Source organism: Melanotaenia boesemani, chromosome 7 (assembly GCF_017639745.1).
Source record: "Melanotaenia boesemani isolate fMelBoe1 chromosome 7, fMelBoe1.pri, whole genome shotgun sequence".
In the NCBI taxonomy this organism is placed as follows: Eukaryota; Metazoa; Chordata; class Actinopteri; order Atheriniformes; family Melanotaeniidae; genus Melanotaenia; species Melanotaenia boesemani.
Genome location: NC_055688.1, coordinates 19,829,493 through 19,846,842, shown reverse-complemented (window position 1 = coordinate 19,846,842; position 17,350 = coordinate 19,829,493). Strand labels below are relative to the sequence as shown.

At 37.7% G+C, this 17,350-nt stretch overlaps 1 protein-coding gene across 1 annotated transcript in view; it reads right to left on the bottom strand.

Annotated features, from left to right (window-relative positions):
• The window catches only part of tnmd (tenomodulin), a 70,717-nt gene extending 56,435 nt beyond the window's left edge, over nt 1-14,282 (bottom strand). Inside the window, exons 1-2 of the mRNA XM_041990239.1 lie at nt 14,151-14,282; nt 11,010-11,144 (exon numbers count right to left, since the gene is read on the bottom strand). Coding sequence (XP_041846173.1) covers nt 11,010-11,144; nt 14,151-14,198 — 183 coding nt within the window. The 5' untranslated portion in view covers nt 14,199-14,282. The remainder of the gene's footprint in view (nt 1-11,009; nt 11,145-14,150) is intronic.
• Nucleotides 14,283-17,350: the final 3,068 nt, after the last annotated feature.

The window sequence follows — 17,350 nt, the reverse complement described above, 5'->3', positions numbered from 1 at the left end:
AAGGGGCTGTGTTTAACAGGACTACATTTAACACCCATATTGACAAGTGATCAATGTCCTTTCCATTACCCACCCATTTATGCCAAGTTTAGGTCAAGTATTGGAAAGTGAAGACCATTAACTTTGAGCCCGATTAAATAGTTTTTGCAATGATTAGAGTTGACAACTAATTAATCACAAACAGATTAATTGCGTTTTTGTAATGGGGTAGCTAGAGAGTGGGCCTTGGATTGGAAGATCTGCTTCCAAACAGGTCATTTTCATAGCTGAAAACACTTAAGACTCAGTACTGAAAAACTTGAACACAAAACTATGATTTAGAAAGAATACTGGATTGTGAAAGAAATGTAATGAGTTGACGATCAACCAGCCCTCTAAATGAAATAATATGTTTTATTATTAGCTCTGCTAACTTGAAAGACTTGATAGGTCACGATTTGAATGAAATGTTCTAAAATGGTCATACCCAGGCTTTGAAATAAAGGTAACGCAGGTGGTTTAAACTGAAAAGCATATAGTGGTCTCCCATCCTAAAGATTATTGACTTGTTCATGCACTCCAACCTCCTCCCCTTGGAGACTTTGTTTCTCTGTAATTACATCCCCCTCATTTCCTCCCTTGATCCCATCATAATAACTAAGGCCACTTGGGGCACTTCCTTTAAAAATATTCATGTACTAATTTTGTGTCTTGATTCTAAAATTACACCCTATCACTTGAGATCCAAGATTTGGACAATAGCAACTGCAGAAATCCCCCAGAAATGTTCCTGAGGAGCTTTAAGCAAGAATGTAAAGTTCTGCTGCAACTTCTGACTTTTTTGGACATTAACAAGCCAAATATATCATCAATAATTGCACTAGTGTATGGATACAGCAGTAAATAACCTATAGAATTTACTGTTCTATACCCAGCCACCACTTTATAATATTCACAGCTTTGCATGGCATAAAAAAGGTTTTACACCAAGAGCAGTGGCAAATGGTATTTTTAAAAGCACAGGTATATATGATAAAACAGACTAATTAAATCCCTACAAGGAGACAAGCCTTCAACTCTATAACGACATGAAGTAATGGCCTTACATTGTATCCTCCAGGCTGTTTTGGACAATAATTTCTCTTAAGCATGACTTTCTCAGATAATTATAGTTTATTATTTATTTTTTTAATTGGACTGTGGAAATCCAATCCAATCACTTTGCTCCAGTGGTAATGAAAGTGAGCTGCCAGCTAGAAGTATTGCAGGCAGATAAAATCAATTAAAGGTCTTCAGTTTGAGAGCCTCTACAGTATAAGAGATGTTGCAGTTAATTTTTTGTCTGTCCCCTCATGTGGTAGCCCCGACACCAGGATTCTCAGTGGAAACTGGTGCACCCAGGAGTTGTGTTCCCATCAGTGCTGTGCTTAGCTAAAGCTGTAAAGCTTGTGTGCACTGCAGAATCATCCTATGCAGGACTGAAGGGCCACTTCACTTTAGAAGACAGGTTTTGGTAGGTTTAAGTGACATTCTTCTTGTCAGCACATTCCCCATAAAGCTCCATTTGTTCATGTATAAGCTGCTCTAATGTTTATTTAAGTTAAAAAAATCAAACAAAATGTCTACAACTCATAACATCCCCAGCATTTTAATTTTTTGTGATACCAAAGGTACAGTATATCCATTTAAATAGTGACAAAACAGGTGTTTAAATCAAATGTTGTGACAGAGAATGCTGCCTGTAGAGCAAAATTAACATATTTGCAAGAAAAGCAAACATAGCTGTTTGTGGAAATGATAGATTTAGGAACCGATCTTGCCTGGGAGAAAGCTAACATTGGTAAGATATCAGGGATACAGAACCTTTTAAAAAGTCGGGATGGAGGGAGGAGGTTTAAACCAACAAAAACATAGTGATAAGCTCAGATATAAAAAGCAATAAAGCCTGAAAAATTTGAACTATAAGGCAAATTACATTTCACAACAATTAACAACAAAGGAGGTAATGTAAATCTCATTCCAACAAAACGCCACCTACATTAAATGTGCATTTTGATCATCATTTTTTGAACAGTAGATGTGGAAAAGGGTTAAAAAACAAATACAAACCACTTTTCCAGAAAACTTGTTTATTCCTTTACTCAACATACGATTAGTATCTTCACAAATCAACTTCATTGTGTTCAAAAGTTAGATAAAGACTTACCTTTACAAATAATGTCTATGAATGACTTTAATGAACTTCAAAACTACATCACCACTAAAATGTGTGTTGAGTCTAGGTATTTACTATGGTTTAAATCACTAGACTGTAATAAGGAGAATAATTTAGGTGAAAGGACACTGAATACTTCGTTACAGCATCAGTGACCTTTGGATTCATCTTCCATGCACAGGTCTAAATGACAGACAGGACATGCTTTCCATTATTAATGAATGCTGCTTGCAGGTTCATCTACAATCACGTCTCTGCACATTGTGCTCCATGTGAAATATTTAACTTGTAATTTTTACGCTTTCAAACTTCTGTGATCTCATTAAAATGACAATACAACAATACAATTTAGAAATGTTAAATCAGAAAGTCCCATTTAACCTCATGTGCTTGGATGCTGAAACCCCAGCGCTGATAGGCGGCATGAAAATCTGTTTCACAGCAGGAATGAATTTTGATATTAATATTAAGTGTACTACGGCAGTGTTGTTAATTAAACCCTGCAACATTTCACCCAGGCTATTATTTGTTCCTGCCAGACAGCTAATGAGCCCCACATTATCTCAGCAAGAGACAAAAGCCCAGAGGACACACTGTTCTTTAAGGAGTCTCAGACCCCTAGTGTAGTTGCTAAGAAGACAACAACACGTCTGGACTCTTGCTCAGGAGAGCAACAGAAAAATCAAAACAACCACCCTCCTTTTCCAGTATTTAACAGAAATTAGTCACCTTCCATTTCATCAGTTCATGTCGTGCCTGCTCATGCAGGTCAGTGGGTTAGTCTCACTGCCACCAGGAAACGGAATTTGACAAGTGTTATCACCGTCAGCTGACAGAGAGGTACAGTTTCTGGGAAAATGAGACACAGCAGCAGAGCAGCAGCTGACATCCATCATACTTGTGGTGATGATTGCTGGATAACTAACCATCCAGTCGGGAGCAAAAATCAAAAACACATCAGAGCATTTAGTGCTTTGAAATATAATTGATGTTGTATTTTAAGTGGCTGTTTGGACAACTGAGCCATCAAAAATGACCAAATACTTTATGTCAGACGCAGACACTAAGTCAAATTGGAACTAACAAGGTGGGAATGCATGTGCATACTGTGTAATGAGTATTTATCATTACTGCTGACCATGAAATGCAGTGGTTCTCAGATCATGTACATTAAACTCTCTATCAGAAAAAGATTTCATGCCATTTGATATGGAAATATACAATTTTTAATTAAATAAATAATTTAACAATATAAAAAGCAGAACAAAAATGACAAATTTAATTCACTAAAATGATATTTTCAAGATCAAGAACTGTTTCCTTTCATGCATTTGTCCTCAACTTTTTGATTGATAAATGAAAAATACATGTTAAACTTTTCTGAAACTGTCACAGTTTGGATTCACCAAAGACCGTACACATTGACAATGTGCTGACAGTGAACTTAAGATTAGGATTGGCACCTTCATCCTCTGGATTTGACTGACATCCTTGCTTAATGAGCTTCACAAGTTTTATTTTTCTTCACTGCCAAAGATCTGCTCCGCTCATATTTTACATGTCATTTTGGTTTCTGCATAAATGTTGCCAACCTAAATTTTCATAGTAATACTCTCAGAAAAAGACACTTGTCTCTAGACTGATATGAAATAAAACTGAGTTTTTTCTAAGAGGTTTTTCCTTTTTGTCCATAGATAAGTAGAGGCATTACTGATAATGATGATTGCTACATTAAATAATGTATTGTAATGCAACACAGAAAAGAAGTCAAACAAAAAAAAATTAAAGATTGTCCTAGAAAATGTATTACCATGGTGATCATGAGCAGAATTTGGTTGGTGGAAGATGTCATTTCGAAACACAGAATCATTTCGACTCTATAAGACTGACCCAGTTTTGCCATGGGCAGCACAGTTTGTGTCCCCATGTGCGTCCCATGTAACACTGGAGTTTTTGCACCTGGTTCAGTTGAGGGGGGGGATACTTGTTTAGGCTGATAAAAAAAATGGCTTGGTTAGGGGTTATGAAAATCCTTGCCCTCTCAGAATCTTTGATGTAAAAAAGAAGAAGAAGAAAAAAAAAAAGCATACATCTTATATCTAATAATGGCTCAGCAGTACAAGATCAGTTTGAACCAGATTGGAGTCCTGAGCAACATGGAAGGTGTCCATAGACCTGATGTTGCAGTACAACACTTCATAAACCAAAAGACATCCACTTGTTATAGAACTTAATGTAGTAAAATTTTCTACAAAATTTTGACTGCTGACCTGTTGTACTCCACTGTACCATGCTTTGGAGGATTTTTTGTAACTCACTGTTGAAACACCATTTATTGTTCACATCCCCTTTGGTTATGCAATGTCCTAAACTGCCTAAAGCTGTGATTATGCTCATCGTCTTGACTGTTCTGAGGAACACACAACGACTGCTTTATACTGTCACTTGACATATTTTGCATCCTTTTCTTACAGTGATATAAAAACAATCCTGAAAAGGTTGAAATGCCACAATGAAAATCAAAGTGGTAACTGTATAATGTCACTATATGTTTTCTCAACAGCCCCTTAATGGTTTTATTTTTGATTGTGTGACATATGGCTCAGTATAATGTGGAATAAATATCTTCTTATTAATAAAGTTCATTGCGGTCTGAAAAACGAGGTTGTCTGGTTTGGTTTGCTCATTTCCTGTTCATTACACTTGGACTAGTGGTAGATGTGAGATCTTCCTTTAAAACTGTTTTTTTTTCACTGATTATACACATTTACTGCAGCAATCTTAAAAAAAAAAAAAAAAAAAAAAAAAAACAAGTCTCATGGGTCTGGATGCATATCATTAAACTGAGTAAGCAAACCAACTTTTAGAGCTGCCAGAAGCTCTCATATTCTCACATTAAAAAAGGCTAATCAGATGAGGTTATTTAACATGAAGACTGAGCACAGACAGAGAATTATGGAGATAATTAAGATGCTGCAGCTTTCCTCACATATTGAGCATGGTGACTAATAGGGCAAACTTATAAAAAGTCAGTGCAACCTTTAATTGCTGACCAATAGCAGTGCACACTGACATTTGTGAGACTAACTCAATTCTGAAATCATGATTCATTAGGAAAAATTACAACATATTGACAAACGCTTTGATCTGTGGTTGTGAATATGTTAAAGAAGGACAAATAAACAATATTTCCAGTTTCCTGTTCCCTCCTTTGCATCAGTATTGTGGCACATCGAGGCTGTGAGTGGTGCAGACTTAGTGGGAGAGCAAAAGTGGATGTGAAAGCTCAATCACATTCTAAATTGTACAACAGAGCAGAGAGTCTACTTGGCAGTCACACTAGTAAGACAGGGAGGAGGGAGACACTGAGTCTGGAATGCATTTATGTCTGTTTACCCTGTGTGTACCGTGCATACAACATGCTGCTGGTGGATTGGCAAAATAAAGCACTGGCAATTAAGAGACTGATTTTACTCCTTATATCTACTCATTACACTCATATTATACAAGCTTCTAAAATAAGAATCACAAACACACTGAAATGCTGTATGTTACACTAGTTTTTGTAGCTATTCTGAAAGAAGCAAATGTGCCGCACCCGCCATGAAGTCGTCCTACCTCAGGCACTTCACTGGCAACAATTTCAAACAATTCTCTTTTGTTTTTCCCAGACTGCAATTCTTTCCACCTCCTGACTGTTCCCTGAGCAGAAAGCATAATGCATCATCTTAGGAGGGAGCCTGTAGTGGCCTAATTTAACAGCCAGGGAGAAACACCAGTGGACATTGGCTTGCTAATGAATGAATGAGCCTGACAAGTAAACTCAGAAAAGATTACAGACTGAGGGGCGAGCCTCCCACAAGGTCTAGCTGTTTAGATAAGGCCTGTTGCTTCCTCAGAATAATAATTCCCCCCACACCAGACTGAGGAAACAAGCTCATGACACTCCTGAGCGTAAGAAGCTTGGATTGTCTCACTTTATTTTTGCAGAAGGGCAGAGGCAAAAAAAATCCACATGACAGGAAGATAGAATCATATCATGATCAAATCTAGTGTCTTCCTCCCCTGTTGGATGTTGACATCTGGACACTGAGGGGAGTGTTGGGTATACACAGTCAGTGAGCAATAAATAAACAAAGGCAAACTTGGCCTTGAAAAGCTTTACACCTGTGACCAGCAGAAAAGCAGCAGGCGCAGCAGTGTTCATTAAAGAAGCTGGTCCTGACAGTGAGGCCTTTAAGAGGCCATCAGGAGCGACAACTCGGCAGCTACCTTGGGACCAAAGAGGGGAAGGCATCAAGGTGAGCAATGCAATTTCAGCTTGAATAATGGAGCACTTTCCTCGGGTTTGACATTCATGAATTTCTGAGGCAGTTTTCCATACAGAGCAACAGCACCTGCAAGCTATTCAAGGTTCCCCAGGAAAAACTGGTTTTACACCATCTACGGGTTCACAATTACTCTGTGCATGACTGCTGGTCTGTAGATAATCTCACTTAAAGTGGTTCATGAATTAAAAATAGCATCAAATATGTGAATTCTAATGTGATAATGTAGTTTGAACATGTACATTTTAGAAATAAATGCTTCAGATATTACACATGGCAAACATCAACAGCTAGATCTAATTCTTGTTTTTTCTAGGGAATAATTTATAAAAATAATTTCATTAAGGGAAATCATTTTCACTTTTCTCTTGGATTCACCGGCCAGATTTCATTTTCACAGAGTTGCTGATGTGAACTGGTAATAACAGAGGATTAATTTACAAGGAGGCAGATATCCCAAAGAGACCTGTGGCCCAGAACAATAATGAGAGCAAAGTAAACATAAATTTATCGTGAGCCAAAAGAGAATGCAGAGAAATGTAATCTACACACCGGAACACATGAGACATATTGATGCTTAAAAAGAAAAGACATGCATATGGAAGCACAACAACCACCTCTCTTTGTTTCACACGCAAACCCAGACAGAGAGAGAGAAGATGATGGCAAATAATAATCTTCATGCCTCCATAACAACATATGTTTGCAGGTAATTAAAAGAAGTACCCAAGTGGCTATCATGTCATATTGAAATATAATACTCAGAGCAAATTACCTTTCTGTGGTTATCTATACAAAGCCGTGTGCATGGGGTCACGTTGCTTTGGTGAACTGCAATAACACAGTGTTTGCAGCCATAGTTGTGGTTCTGTTTTCTAATTGCACTGCTAATTTCACATGACTATAGAATGCTTCTGATGTATACTAGAGAGTAGTAAATGTGTGTGTGTGTGTGTGTGTGTTGGTAGGCTTTTGGTGACTCTTATCATTGATTCAGTATAACTGAAACTATTAAATGATTACAAAATACATAAATGAATTACACAACCTTTCCTCAGAACGTAAAACAGATTTTTAAAGACATACATTTGTTTTAAAAATACATCACCCAGCCTTTAAAAGAGCTTTTTCTGTGGAAGCAGAGGTTATTCAGATATACCAGTTTTATTTTCTATCATTCTATCATATCAGCTTAGAAAAGAATAGCAAAAAAGTAGCAGGTAAGGTTAGAATATCTCCTAGAGTGCAACTCTGTCTTCTCTATTAAGACTTTAAATGACGTGATTCTAACATCTAGTTTGCACTTCTCTCATTCTGAATCTGTCAGAACAGCTGGAGGAAACTAAGATCAGACACCAAATTGAAAGGAGACCACATTAGGAATTTTCTCTACCAGTTATTTATTTGTATTACAATCTTCTACTGCAGACTTTCAAAGCTTTTACTTTTCAAACTTGAATTGCTGTTGACGCACAAGGTTGCATTAAATCCACTGTTAAAGACCAGAATTCATTGTAATATATATTTTGTTATTCTGTAAATTTTCTACATTTTCCTCTCTCATTTTTTTTTCTAATTTTTTCAATTTCTGAAGTACATATCTGGCACTTTAGCTGCCGACTACTTTAGTTTGTTTACTAGTTCCTCTAGCTGTTTCCTTAGTGATTTAATACGGTGGCATGAAGGACAGTGGTCAGCACTGTTGCCTCACACCAAAACATTTTAGGTTTAATTACTGATTCTCAACTAGCTTATGGTTGACTGTCTCTGTGATGCACTGGCGATCAGTTTAGGGTGTCCCCCGCCTCTAAGCTCAGACAGACTGCAGCAACTTGTGACCTTGCAGGAGACAGAGAGGGAATGGAGAATGGATGGATTAAAGCTACTCAATCTTTATTATTTTGTACCACAGCTTTCAGTATTTTGATCATGTACCACTGGAGAAGCAGGAGACAATTTCAAATGAACTGTCCTAATATTTTCTACACATTATATAATAATTGCTCATTACAACCAAATATACTTGCAAACACTACAATCAATGTACGAGTCATTAGACTAGACTAGATATGATTGGGGACTCGGTTTAGTTGGGGGGTGCAACATTCTTTCGGACCGAGTTTGCTTTGCTCATTTGAGGTAGTGTTGCATCAGGAATTACTGAATGAGAGGACAAGACACACAACAAAGAAGAAAAATGGCTCATCTATTGGTTAATGCATGACAACTTATGCTTCCACCACCTAAGAGCAAAACATAGAGCTATATCAGATCTTAGCAGTCTTGGGTTGAACATTTTTCTATCAGAATTTTCACCACGTTCTTCCACATTTGACCCGGAGCCACTTCTCCCGGCCACAACCGCCTCTCGTCCCACACACATGTATGTTTCAGTTGTGTTTACGCACAATGATTTTTACTTTTGTTGGACCTGAGACCCACATGTGTAGGCGGACCAGGGTTTGCTTCTTTAATCTTTTCGTTGGTTGTGTGTAGTTACTGTGGGCGAGAAACTACAACACGACACCGCAACCACATGCTTGAGTGCGAGAGTGCATTTCACCAGCATCAGCTGGGCTGGCCCCACCGTTTGCAGACATTGTGCAAGTATAAATCCAGCTTTAGTTTTACAATACAGACTACAGAAGGATTTAAAAAGCCGTAATACAGATACTGATCATTACAACTTTAAAGAAAGTTTGAATAAGAGGGCAAATTCTTTAAGATATACATGGAGACAGGGTGTCCGCAGTTTATTTTAACATGTTTCCAAGCAGCTAGGAGATGCAGCAAAAAACAAAAACAAAAAACTTTAGGACCATAGCAACAAACAGCATGTCTGTGTTACTATTGCATCAAAACAGATCCAGCATGATTTAAGATTCTTACAGATGTGTAGTTAAGTTGAATTTAAGTTATTTAGTACTCTACCCACCTAACACACACACAACCTATACACCCCAATTGCTTCATGTACAGTGCTGTCCTAAGTTTATGTAACAACTAGATGCTGCTCAGGCTTAGCTTGAGGATCCAAGTGTCTTTGTGTGTAACACCTCACAGCTTCAAACAAGGTACTGGCTGCCACATTTCTGCAGGGAAACTAATCAACCATCAATCCACAGTATTAATTAATCTCTTTACCCTCAGAGCAGCCATTTCACTGAGGACACACACCCTAGTTTCACCATGTTTGAGGGAGTTTTTCTCCCATCTGACAAGCAGGTGATTCTCTTTTGAAGTGGCTCCATCTTACTCCCTGATGCAGAGGCCAGACAACGAGCCTCCCCCTCAAGGCCCCATTAAAGCAAAACCCAATGTCCATAGGTTTGATATTCATCGCCTGGGCAACCTCTGCCATCAACACATTTTTGAGCCACGTGAGAATGATCACAGCTTATTAAAGTGGAAATAATGACTGCTCTGCCTCCGGCATGAAATATTTAACAAGGACAAAGGAGATGGCTCAAAGGTGATTCATATCTATGTTGAAAGGAGTGAGCGTGGACAAAGCCATCTATGCAGGAAGTGCAGATGACCCTTGGTTAACCTGAGCTTAGAAGGAACTGTCTACATTTGAATTTTTTTACCTCAGTGAAAGAAGAAAGAGAGGAGTACAGGCAGAAATGTCCTAAATGAATGTTTATTATTTTTAAAAATGATGTTTGTGAACAGCAACATCACAATACATTCCTCTTTTTATCTTATGGCATTTACAGCGCACACAAAGCAGACTTATGAGTTCAGGTTTGAGATATATGTGTTCATTTTAAGCATAATTTCAGTTGAATCATTTTCTCTCATTCCTAACCCAGCTCAGAACATACAGAGCATCCAATTTCTGGATGTGAAATTATTGATGTATTTCTCCTTCTGGCTTGTGTAAATTAGCTTTTTTTTTGGCCCCTTGGGGAACTCAGGGGAGAACAGGAGGGTGAAACTGTTCTCCATCAAGTGTGACTGAATTGGATTTTACAAGATGAATTGCCAGGACAAGAGTTTATCCCAATTATGTGTCCAAGAGGTTTCAGTCCTTCTGCAGCCACTCTGCTCAACAGCAATTAGCGTCAGTTTTTAGTTATCAGGATCCGTCATTGTGAAAAGATGTTTACACTCTTAGCAGAAAGTAGATAAATTCAAAAGTCGGGCATTTGGAGCAGTAAAAAGTGGTTTGTGGTCTGGGCCAAGAATTCATAAAATTACAGATCTGATGGCCAAAACAAGCACTGAGGAAAACACAGCTGTCTCTTCTACAGCCCACACATCTTTTAATCAACTGGAATACAATACGGACTGCAGAGACTGCCTCTCTTTTTTTATATCCATTTCCCTCTCTCGCATAGTTCTCTCTTTGATGTAACCTGTATGATTTTCAGATGTGAAAACTTGGGGTGTCTTTCATCTATCTCACACAAGGACCACATTTACCACAGACGGTAGCAATAAGCCTGATGACTGGCAAGAAGAGCGATGATACTTAGTCTTACCTTCCCCAGACTGGGGCCCCACAGATACATCAGACTGAAAATACATAGAGCCAAAACCAGGAACACCAGGGTCAGGACCAGAGCCACCAGCTGGTAGGTGTGGTATTTGGTTTTCTTCTCTTTTACGGCTTCAACCTGCAAACAGTAAGTTCGAAATTTATGTAAGTGGTGCATAAAATATTCCTTTTTATTTTTTCCACAAACTCTTTCTTTTTTGTTTTTTACTTGCACTGCATTTCTATGTGTCTTCTAGCCTGATTGAACAGTGTTTGTGTAACCTGCTAAGCCCAGAAGTGTAATAATAGTGTCAAAACCCCGTGTGCACTTGGAAAATGATCTGTGTGTAAATGCGGTTTTGTCCACGTGCACCAGGTGATTCGTGCACACCTATTTAATGCTTTGTGTAGGAGCCTTTTTTTAAATCTAGTAACTATTAGATTGATGAGGTTAAAGGTAAAGTTTGTGAGCAAAATAATATTGTTTGTAATTTGTGCTACATGTCTACATTTATTTTGGGTGGTTAATTTCCAGATATTTGTGTGTGTATTTGAACATACATTTGCAAGTACCCAAAGGATTTACACAGTTTGCAAACCATGTATTACACACACACACACACACACACACACAATGAAACTGAGTCGATTTTCTCTACATAGATCTTGGTCTCATGTTCATTTGTGGAAAAGACACATAACAAAAGAAATTATTCAAGCAAATGGAGAAAAAATGGAGAGCGATACATAGATCACACAAGAGACTATTACGCAATGAGTCAGTCTGTGTGGGGAGTCTATATAGGTAGACGACCAGGTGCAGACTGATGATGAAGACGATGAGATGCAGATGAGATCCAAGAGGGATTCTGGGTAATGTAGTGCTGGGACCGGTGGTTAGAACTCAGGAGAAGTGGAGTTCACCAGAGAGGCGGGTGTGGGCATGACAGAGAGCATCTATTTTGTGGCTCAGTATTAATGCCACTGACCATCCCGTTCTACCCCAGTGTCATGCCTACCTCTTTGAAACTAAAAAGAATATTTCCTTGCATTAGTTTTCTGGTTTATCAACATTGTGTAGGTAAAAGAGAAACCATTTGACTTGGCCACTTAATAAAATGTTTCCACCACTGAGACCATTTTTGGCACACAAGTGGACATGACTGCACATACAGCCAGGTGCAGGAAAGAACACACAACTACATGTGTCAAACAGAAAGGTTAAATTTATTAAACTTCTCTTCAAATGAAAACTCTGTCCACTGTAGCCAATTCCCCAAGCTTAAGGCCACAAATTAATAGACTGTCTTTTGTTCCACCAGAGCTCCAGCAGAGAGAAAATGAAAGCTCCTTATTCACAGTGGACCACATTTTAAGGTCTCAAAGGACAACAGAAAAGCAGATATGTAGAAGAAAAAATTTAACTGACTTCAATTAGCAAAATTGTGGTTGCTTATCTTTGTGTCTTTTAAATTGATGATAAAGCAGCTTTGGTTTTCTATTGTAGCTGAAGTTGCTACAGTTATTAAGCACTGGTAGATTGACCAGCACTTTCCTGTACTAACTTTTCTGATATATGTGAGAGTTATTTTTAAATTTATAATCATGCACAATTTTTTTCAACATTTTAGGCTTGTATGCTGCTTAAATGATAAGCTCTAATATTCTCTAATAATATACTCTATGAAGGCTTTTTTATCGTATTTTAGAAATACATTATGTAGGTGGCATGACTAAAGGGCAGGAATATGATTGTGCATTAATGGCATACAGATAGAATGAATATGATTTGTACTTGGTAAGTACATTAGCAGTGCAACACAGAAGCAGGACAGAGTATGTATTATTCAAGACTTTAAAAACTTTAACCATTGCTTTGCCATTTAATGAAAGCTATCTGCAGAATTCCTTATTTGGCATATATGAGACAGTAGCCACATAAGAATGAGACACATCAAAGTACTGTACATCTCTTAAGTATAATGAAAACCAGACATCTACAGTAGGAGCCAAAAAATGTCATCCTGTCTGAATTTCTCATACTGATGAGAGGAAAAAAAGGTGGATGAAATCCATTCTCCCGTGGCAGGTTGCATAAGCAGTGGAAACTTAACTCGAGGACAAACCTCTCCCTGCCTGTGCTTTGAATATGGAATACTCAGAGGAAGAAGGTGGGCTAGAAAGACAGACAGACAGACAGACAGACATAAATAAAGGCAGGGATGGAGACAGAGTGAGCAGTCTGAGTGCACAACATCCGCCAACTAGTTTTTAAAGGTTTAGGAGTTCAGAATCTGCCAGGCAATTTCTCCTGAGCTCTCTGAAGAAGAGTGCCCGGAGCCCCCCCTGCTGTTATCAAGCCAAGAATGAGCACTTTCTTGAGAAAACAACATATAAAAAAAACAAAGCAGGTAGCCTACATAAACAACAAGTGGAGGCTGTGGTTTATCACACCGGCCACACTCATACAGGCATTTAATGTCCTGTGAAAGCAAAAAGTCTACAGGTGATTTTTATTCATAATAATACTGCATCATTTAACTGAGTATTCAGCATGTGTATCAGCTGGAGAAATTACCTCTTCTTTGATATACAGGGACAGAGTTAACTTTTTAACAAACTGCTTTATATATCAATAATAATAATAATTTAGCTGTAAAGGTTGCTTCATTGTTAGCAAGTTCTACAACAAAAATAAGAATGAAGAGGATAGAAACCAAAACTCATTCAACCCATTGTCCTCAATAATAAAGAAATAGTTTTTCATCATTTCCCTGTATTTAAAGAAGGAAAAAGATTGTGAAGTACATGAAAAGGTCCAGCAGAGGCTACATGCAAGGGTGGATATACAGGTAAAAAATAAATAAATAAGTGAAAAGATTTATGTGAGCTCTGTCATTTTTATTTTGTAGCCAGATTTTGCTTAAATCTTGAATCTTTTGCTGTAATTTAATATTATTTTCTCATTTTCAAACCATGTGAGATTCCACCTGCTGATAGTTTAATGATAATATGAAAAGGGCTGAAGCTCCTTGAGATGGAGATTCTATAAAGCATACATAAAAGATTTATCATAGACCATATTTGCAGTTGATTAATCAACTACAATAAAGCAACAGAAAAATAAAGAGGAAATGGAACTCACATCTTTCCACAGAATTTGCTGACTGCTGGATTTAATGCTAGCCTCCATGATGCAAGCCCACAGGAGGAATCTTTCCGATCCTCTTAGCTGGGGAAAATACTAACCCTCTGCAAGGCAAAGAGTCCCCAGTTTCATTCCAATGCTGTAATTTGGGAGTGTGCTAAAGGGGAGGGCAGTTTCAGATGGAGTGGAATAACTGAAACATTTGTGATACCCATTAAAAGCAAAGCAGATGTCCCTCCTGCTGGTCCCGTCCCATTGCATAGGTGGAAAAACCACAAATGATTTCAGGCTGACAGACAAGTCCTCTGTTGAATAAATTACCTACTATGCTTGGATGATAAAACTTTAGCTACATACCCACATGTCTGCCTTGGAGGACACAAAAATTGAACAATGAATAATTATTTATGTTACTGATGTGTGCTGATGCATTATGAGAGTGTAACATAATTTAACTTTTTTAAGTAGGTATTTTAGGTGACATCTTTCTGTTTTTGTTCTCCAGTTGAATCTGTACATTTAAAAAACAGACTACGTAAACAAGATCTGACATGATTAAATAACAGCATGATAAAATAACCAACATTATAAAGGAAAATTTGCACTTCTCCAAATATTGAAAGAAAAAGAGGCACAAAGCTGAGTGAGACTCATTTCCGAGGACAAAAGTTCATAGGTCAGCTCCAGGAATGTTTTAAGGCACAATAACATACTATTAAATCCCTTCAACATCAATAAGAAACCCTGTCTTTAAAAAAGCAAATGTGTTTCTTATCAGGAAAGTAGCTACTGGATACAATCTCTCCTACCTCACTGCATATTACACTTGCGAAGAGCTAAAATTAAACCTCTCATACAAATCCTAATGTAGATTTAAGGGGAGCACAGTGTAATTTTCTTACAGCGCCAAACGTTGCACATACATCATGAAGCACAAACATCCACTGAGTGCAATTAGTAGTAAACTGGTTTTAAGAGCTCACAAGGGAGGGGTTAAAAAACACATGCAGCAACTGGAACTACTCAGACAAAAACAGCCTCAAAGCTGTGAAGGGGTCTTTGCAGGCTTTATAATCCTGTATATAAGACCCACAGTAATTTCCCTTAACTATACAGTGTGCAGTACCCTAAAAAGTTTGTTGAAAATGCCACTGTGACTTAGGGTGTGATTGACCTGCAGCTCTGTTTTTCCCCTGGTCAGAACAGTGATGGAAAACTGAACCTTTTTACGTTCCTGTTTGTTTTGTTGGGGACACAATATTCAGTTTATTTGAACTATGACTTTTACACAACAGTGGAGTCTGAAATAGCTTTTTCATCTTTTTGGTAACCTGACATTTATGTCAAGGTTTGTCTCTAACCTTACGTCATTTAGCTACAAATGCACTAAACTCTGCTGTGTCTCAGCTGCACGGAGAGTCAGAAAAGTGTGATTATGAATCTGACATAGGCAGAATCAGACCCCTGATGTACTTTAGCGGTGGCGTGGCACATCATGATGCTGTTTTCTGCAATATTACCTTCTCAGGGGTTGATATTTGAAAGCAAACAAATAAAAGAAGTAATAATAAATATTTATTTATTTATTTACAAAACGTTGAGATATCAGTTAATAATAACACTAGTAACTGGTCAGAACAAGTGGTAGGTGGCCTGGTAGGTTTACTTCCATTTATTTATTTTTTTAATTTTATTTTATCTATTTTCCTGACAATATAAAGAAATGAGGAGTGGCTTAAGACCATTGCACTGTACACTTATAGGAGGCAGACTCATTTATATGCATGTCATTGTATATTTTCCTCTTGTTTGTCTCTGGTCTGCTCATGAGCTACTGTATGCAAACAATACCATGACAAACTTTCAAATGTTGTTATTTGGCCAATCAAACTCCTATCATTAGACTCCAGCATGTTTTCATTGTGAATTGGTTATTTGAAGGCAGTGATGTTCAGATAACCAATGCTAAATTATCTCACATGGACATGTTTTCAGGTCTATGACCATATAAAATAGATATGTTAGTGCATATTTAGAGAAGTGTTCTTTGTATGTGATGCCATGGCCAATGAGAGCCATAGTAACCTATTACAATATGAATAATTTTTCTGCATATTTTTCTCACTTTGCAGCATTTCTTTTGGATGGAGGTGTCTTCTCTGTTTGTGCTACGTCTATTTTCATGTGTTTTATATCATACGGTCATCATATGTATTCATATTGAAATATAATTATTCACTCAGCACTGCGTTTACATTATACAGCTGTCTTGAGTTTTTCATCATGGTGCCATTATAAGAGCATCTTCACTGGTGTACAACCTGTTACCCTGTTGTAACTGCAATATTAGTTGTATTTACACACATAAAAGTGAAGGATTCAGAATAAAAAAAACACCTACTTTCAAGGTACAGAGTGAAAATCTTACTTAAATCTATTGGTAAAGATAAGCATAGAATTTACCTTAAATGCCCAGTACTGTTGTGAATGGACGGTGGCTGTTAGTGGCCAAAGTTCTTCCTTGTCCAGTTGTTTCAGGTGCAGTGTACATGTGTACTGTCTTCTTCTACGCGCCTTTTGAGGCATTACTTATTTCAAACAGCGCATCTCTCAAACAAAGCTGGCAATGCAGTTTTAAAGTTCAGAGGGTTCTCACTTCACACAGAGAGTTGTTTTGCCCCTTCAGAGACGTAGTAAAAATGGTTGCACAAATATGGCAGCTGGCATGTATGTGAACCCATGACAAGTAGGTCTCAATGACAGATTAAAAGAAAAAACAAATATATTAGTTGTTTTAATAAAGTGGTTTGATACCCATAGAAACACATTTTCCAATGACATAATAGATCTTTAATTTTGTTAAACCTTAAAGTTTGCCTGTTCATACAAACCACCACACAAACCTGTCAGTTTTATGTAATTTGAGACAGCATACAAAGCAAAATAAAAAATGTGTGGTAAAATGTTTTGAAGTAATTCCAGTTTATTATAAACGCAATTTCACAACCTAAAGGTTCCACTTCACACTCGATTTACAGAAGTGAAAAACGGTGGCTCGGTCAATACCAGCTGAGGTGGAACATTCCGGGTAAAATTGGTCAACCTGCAAGCCTTTAGTGTGGCAGGCAACATTTGAGCACATATTAAGTCTGTCAGATCTGATAGCCATGGGACCTTGTCAGCTCTTTCCCATTGAT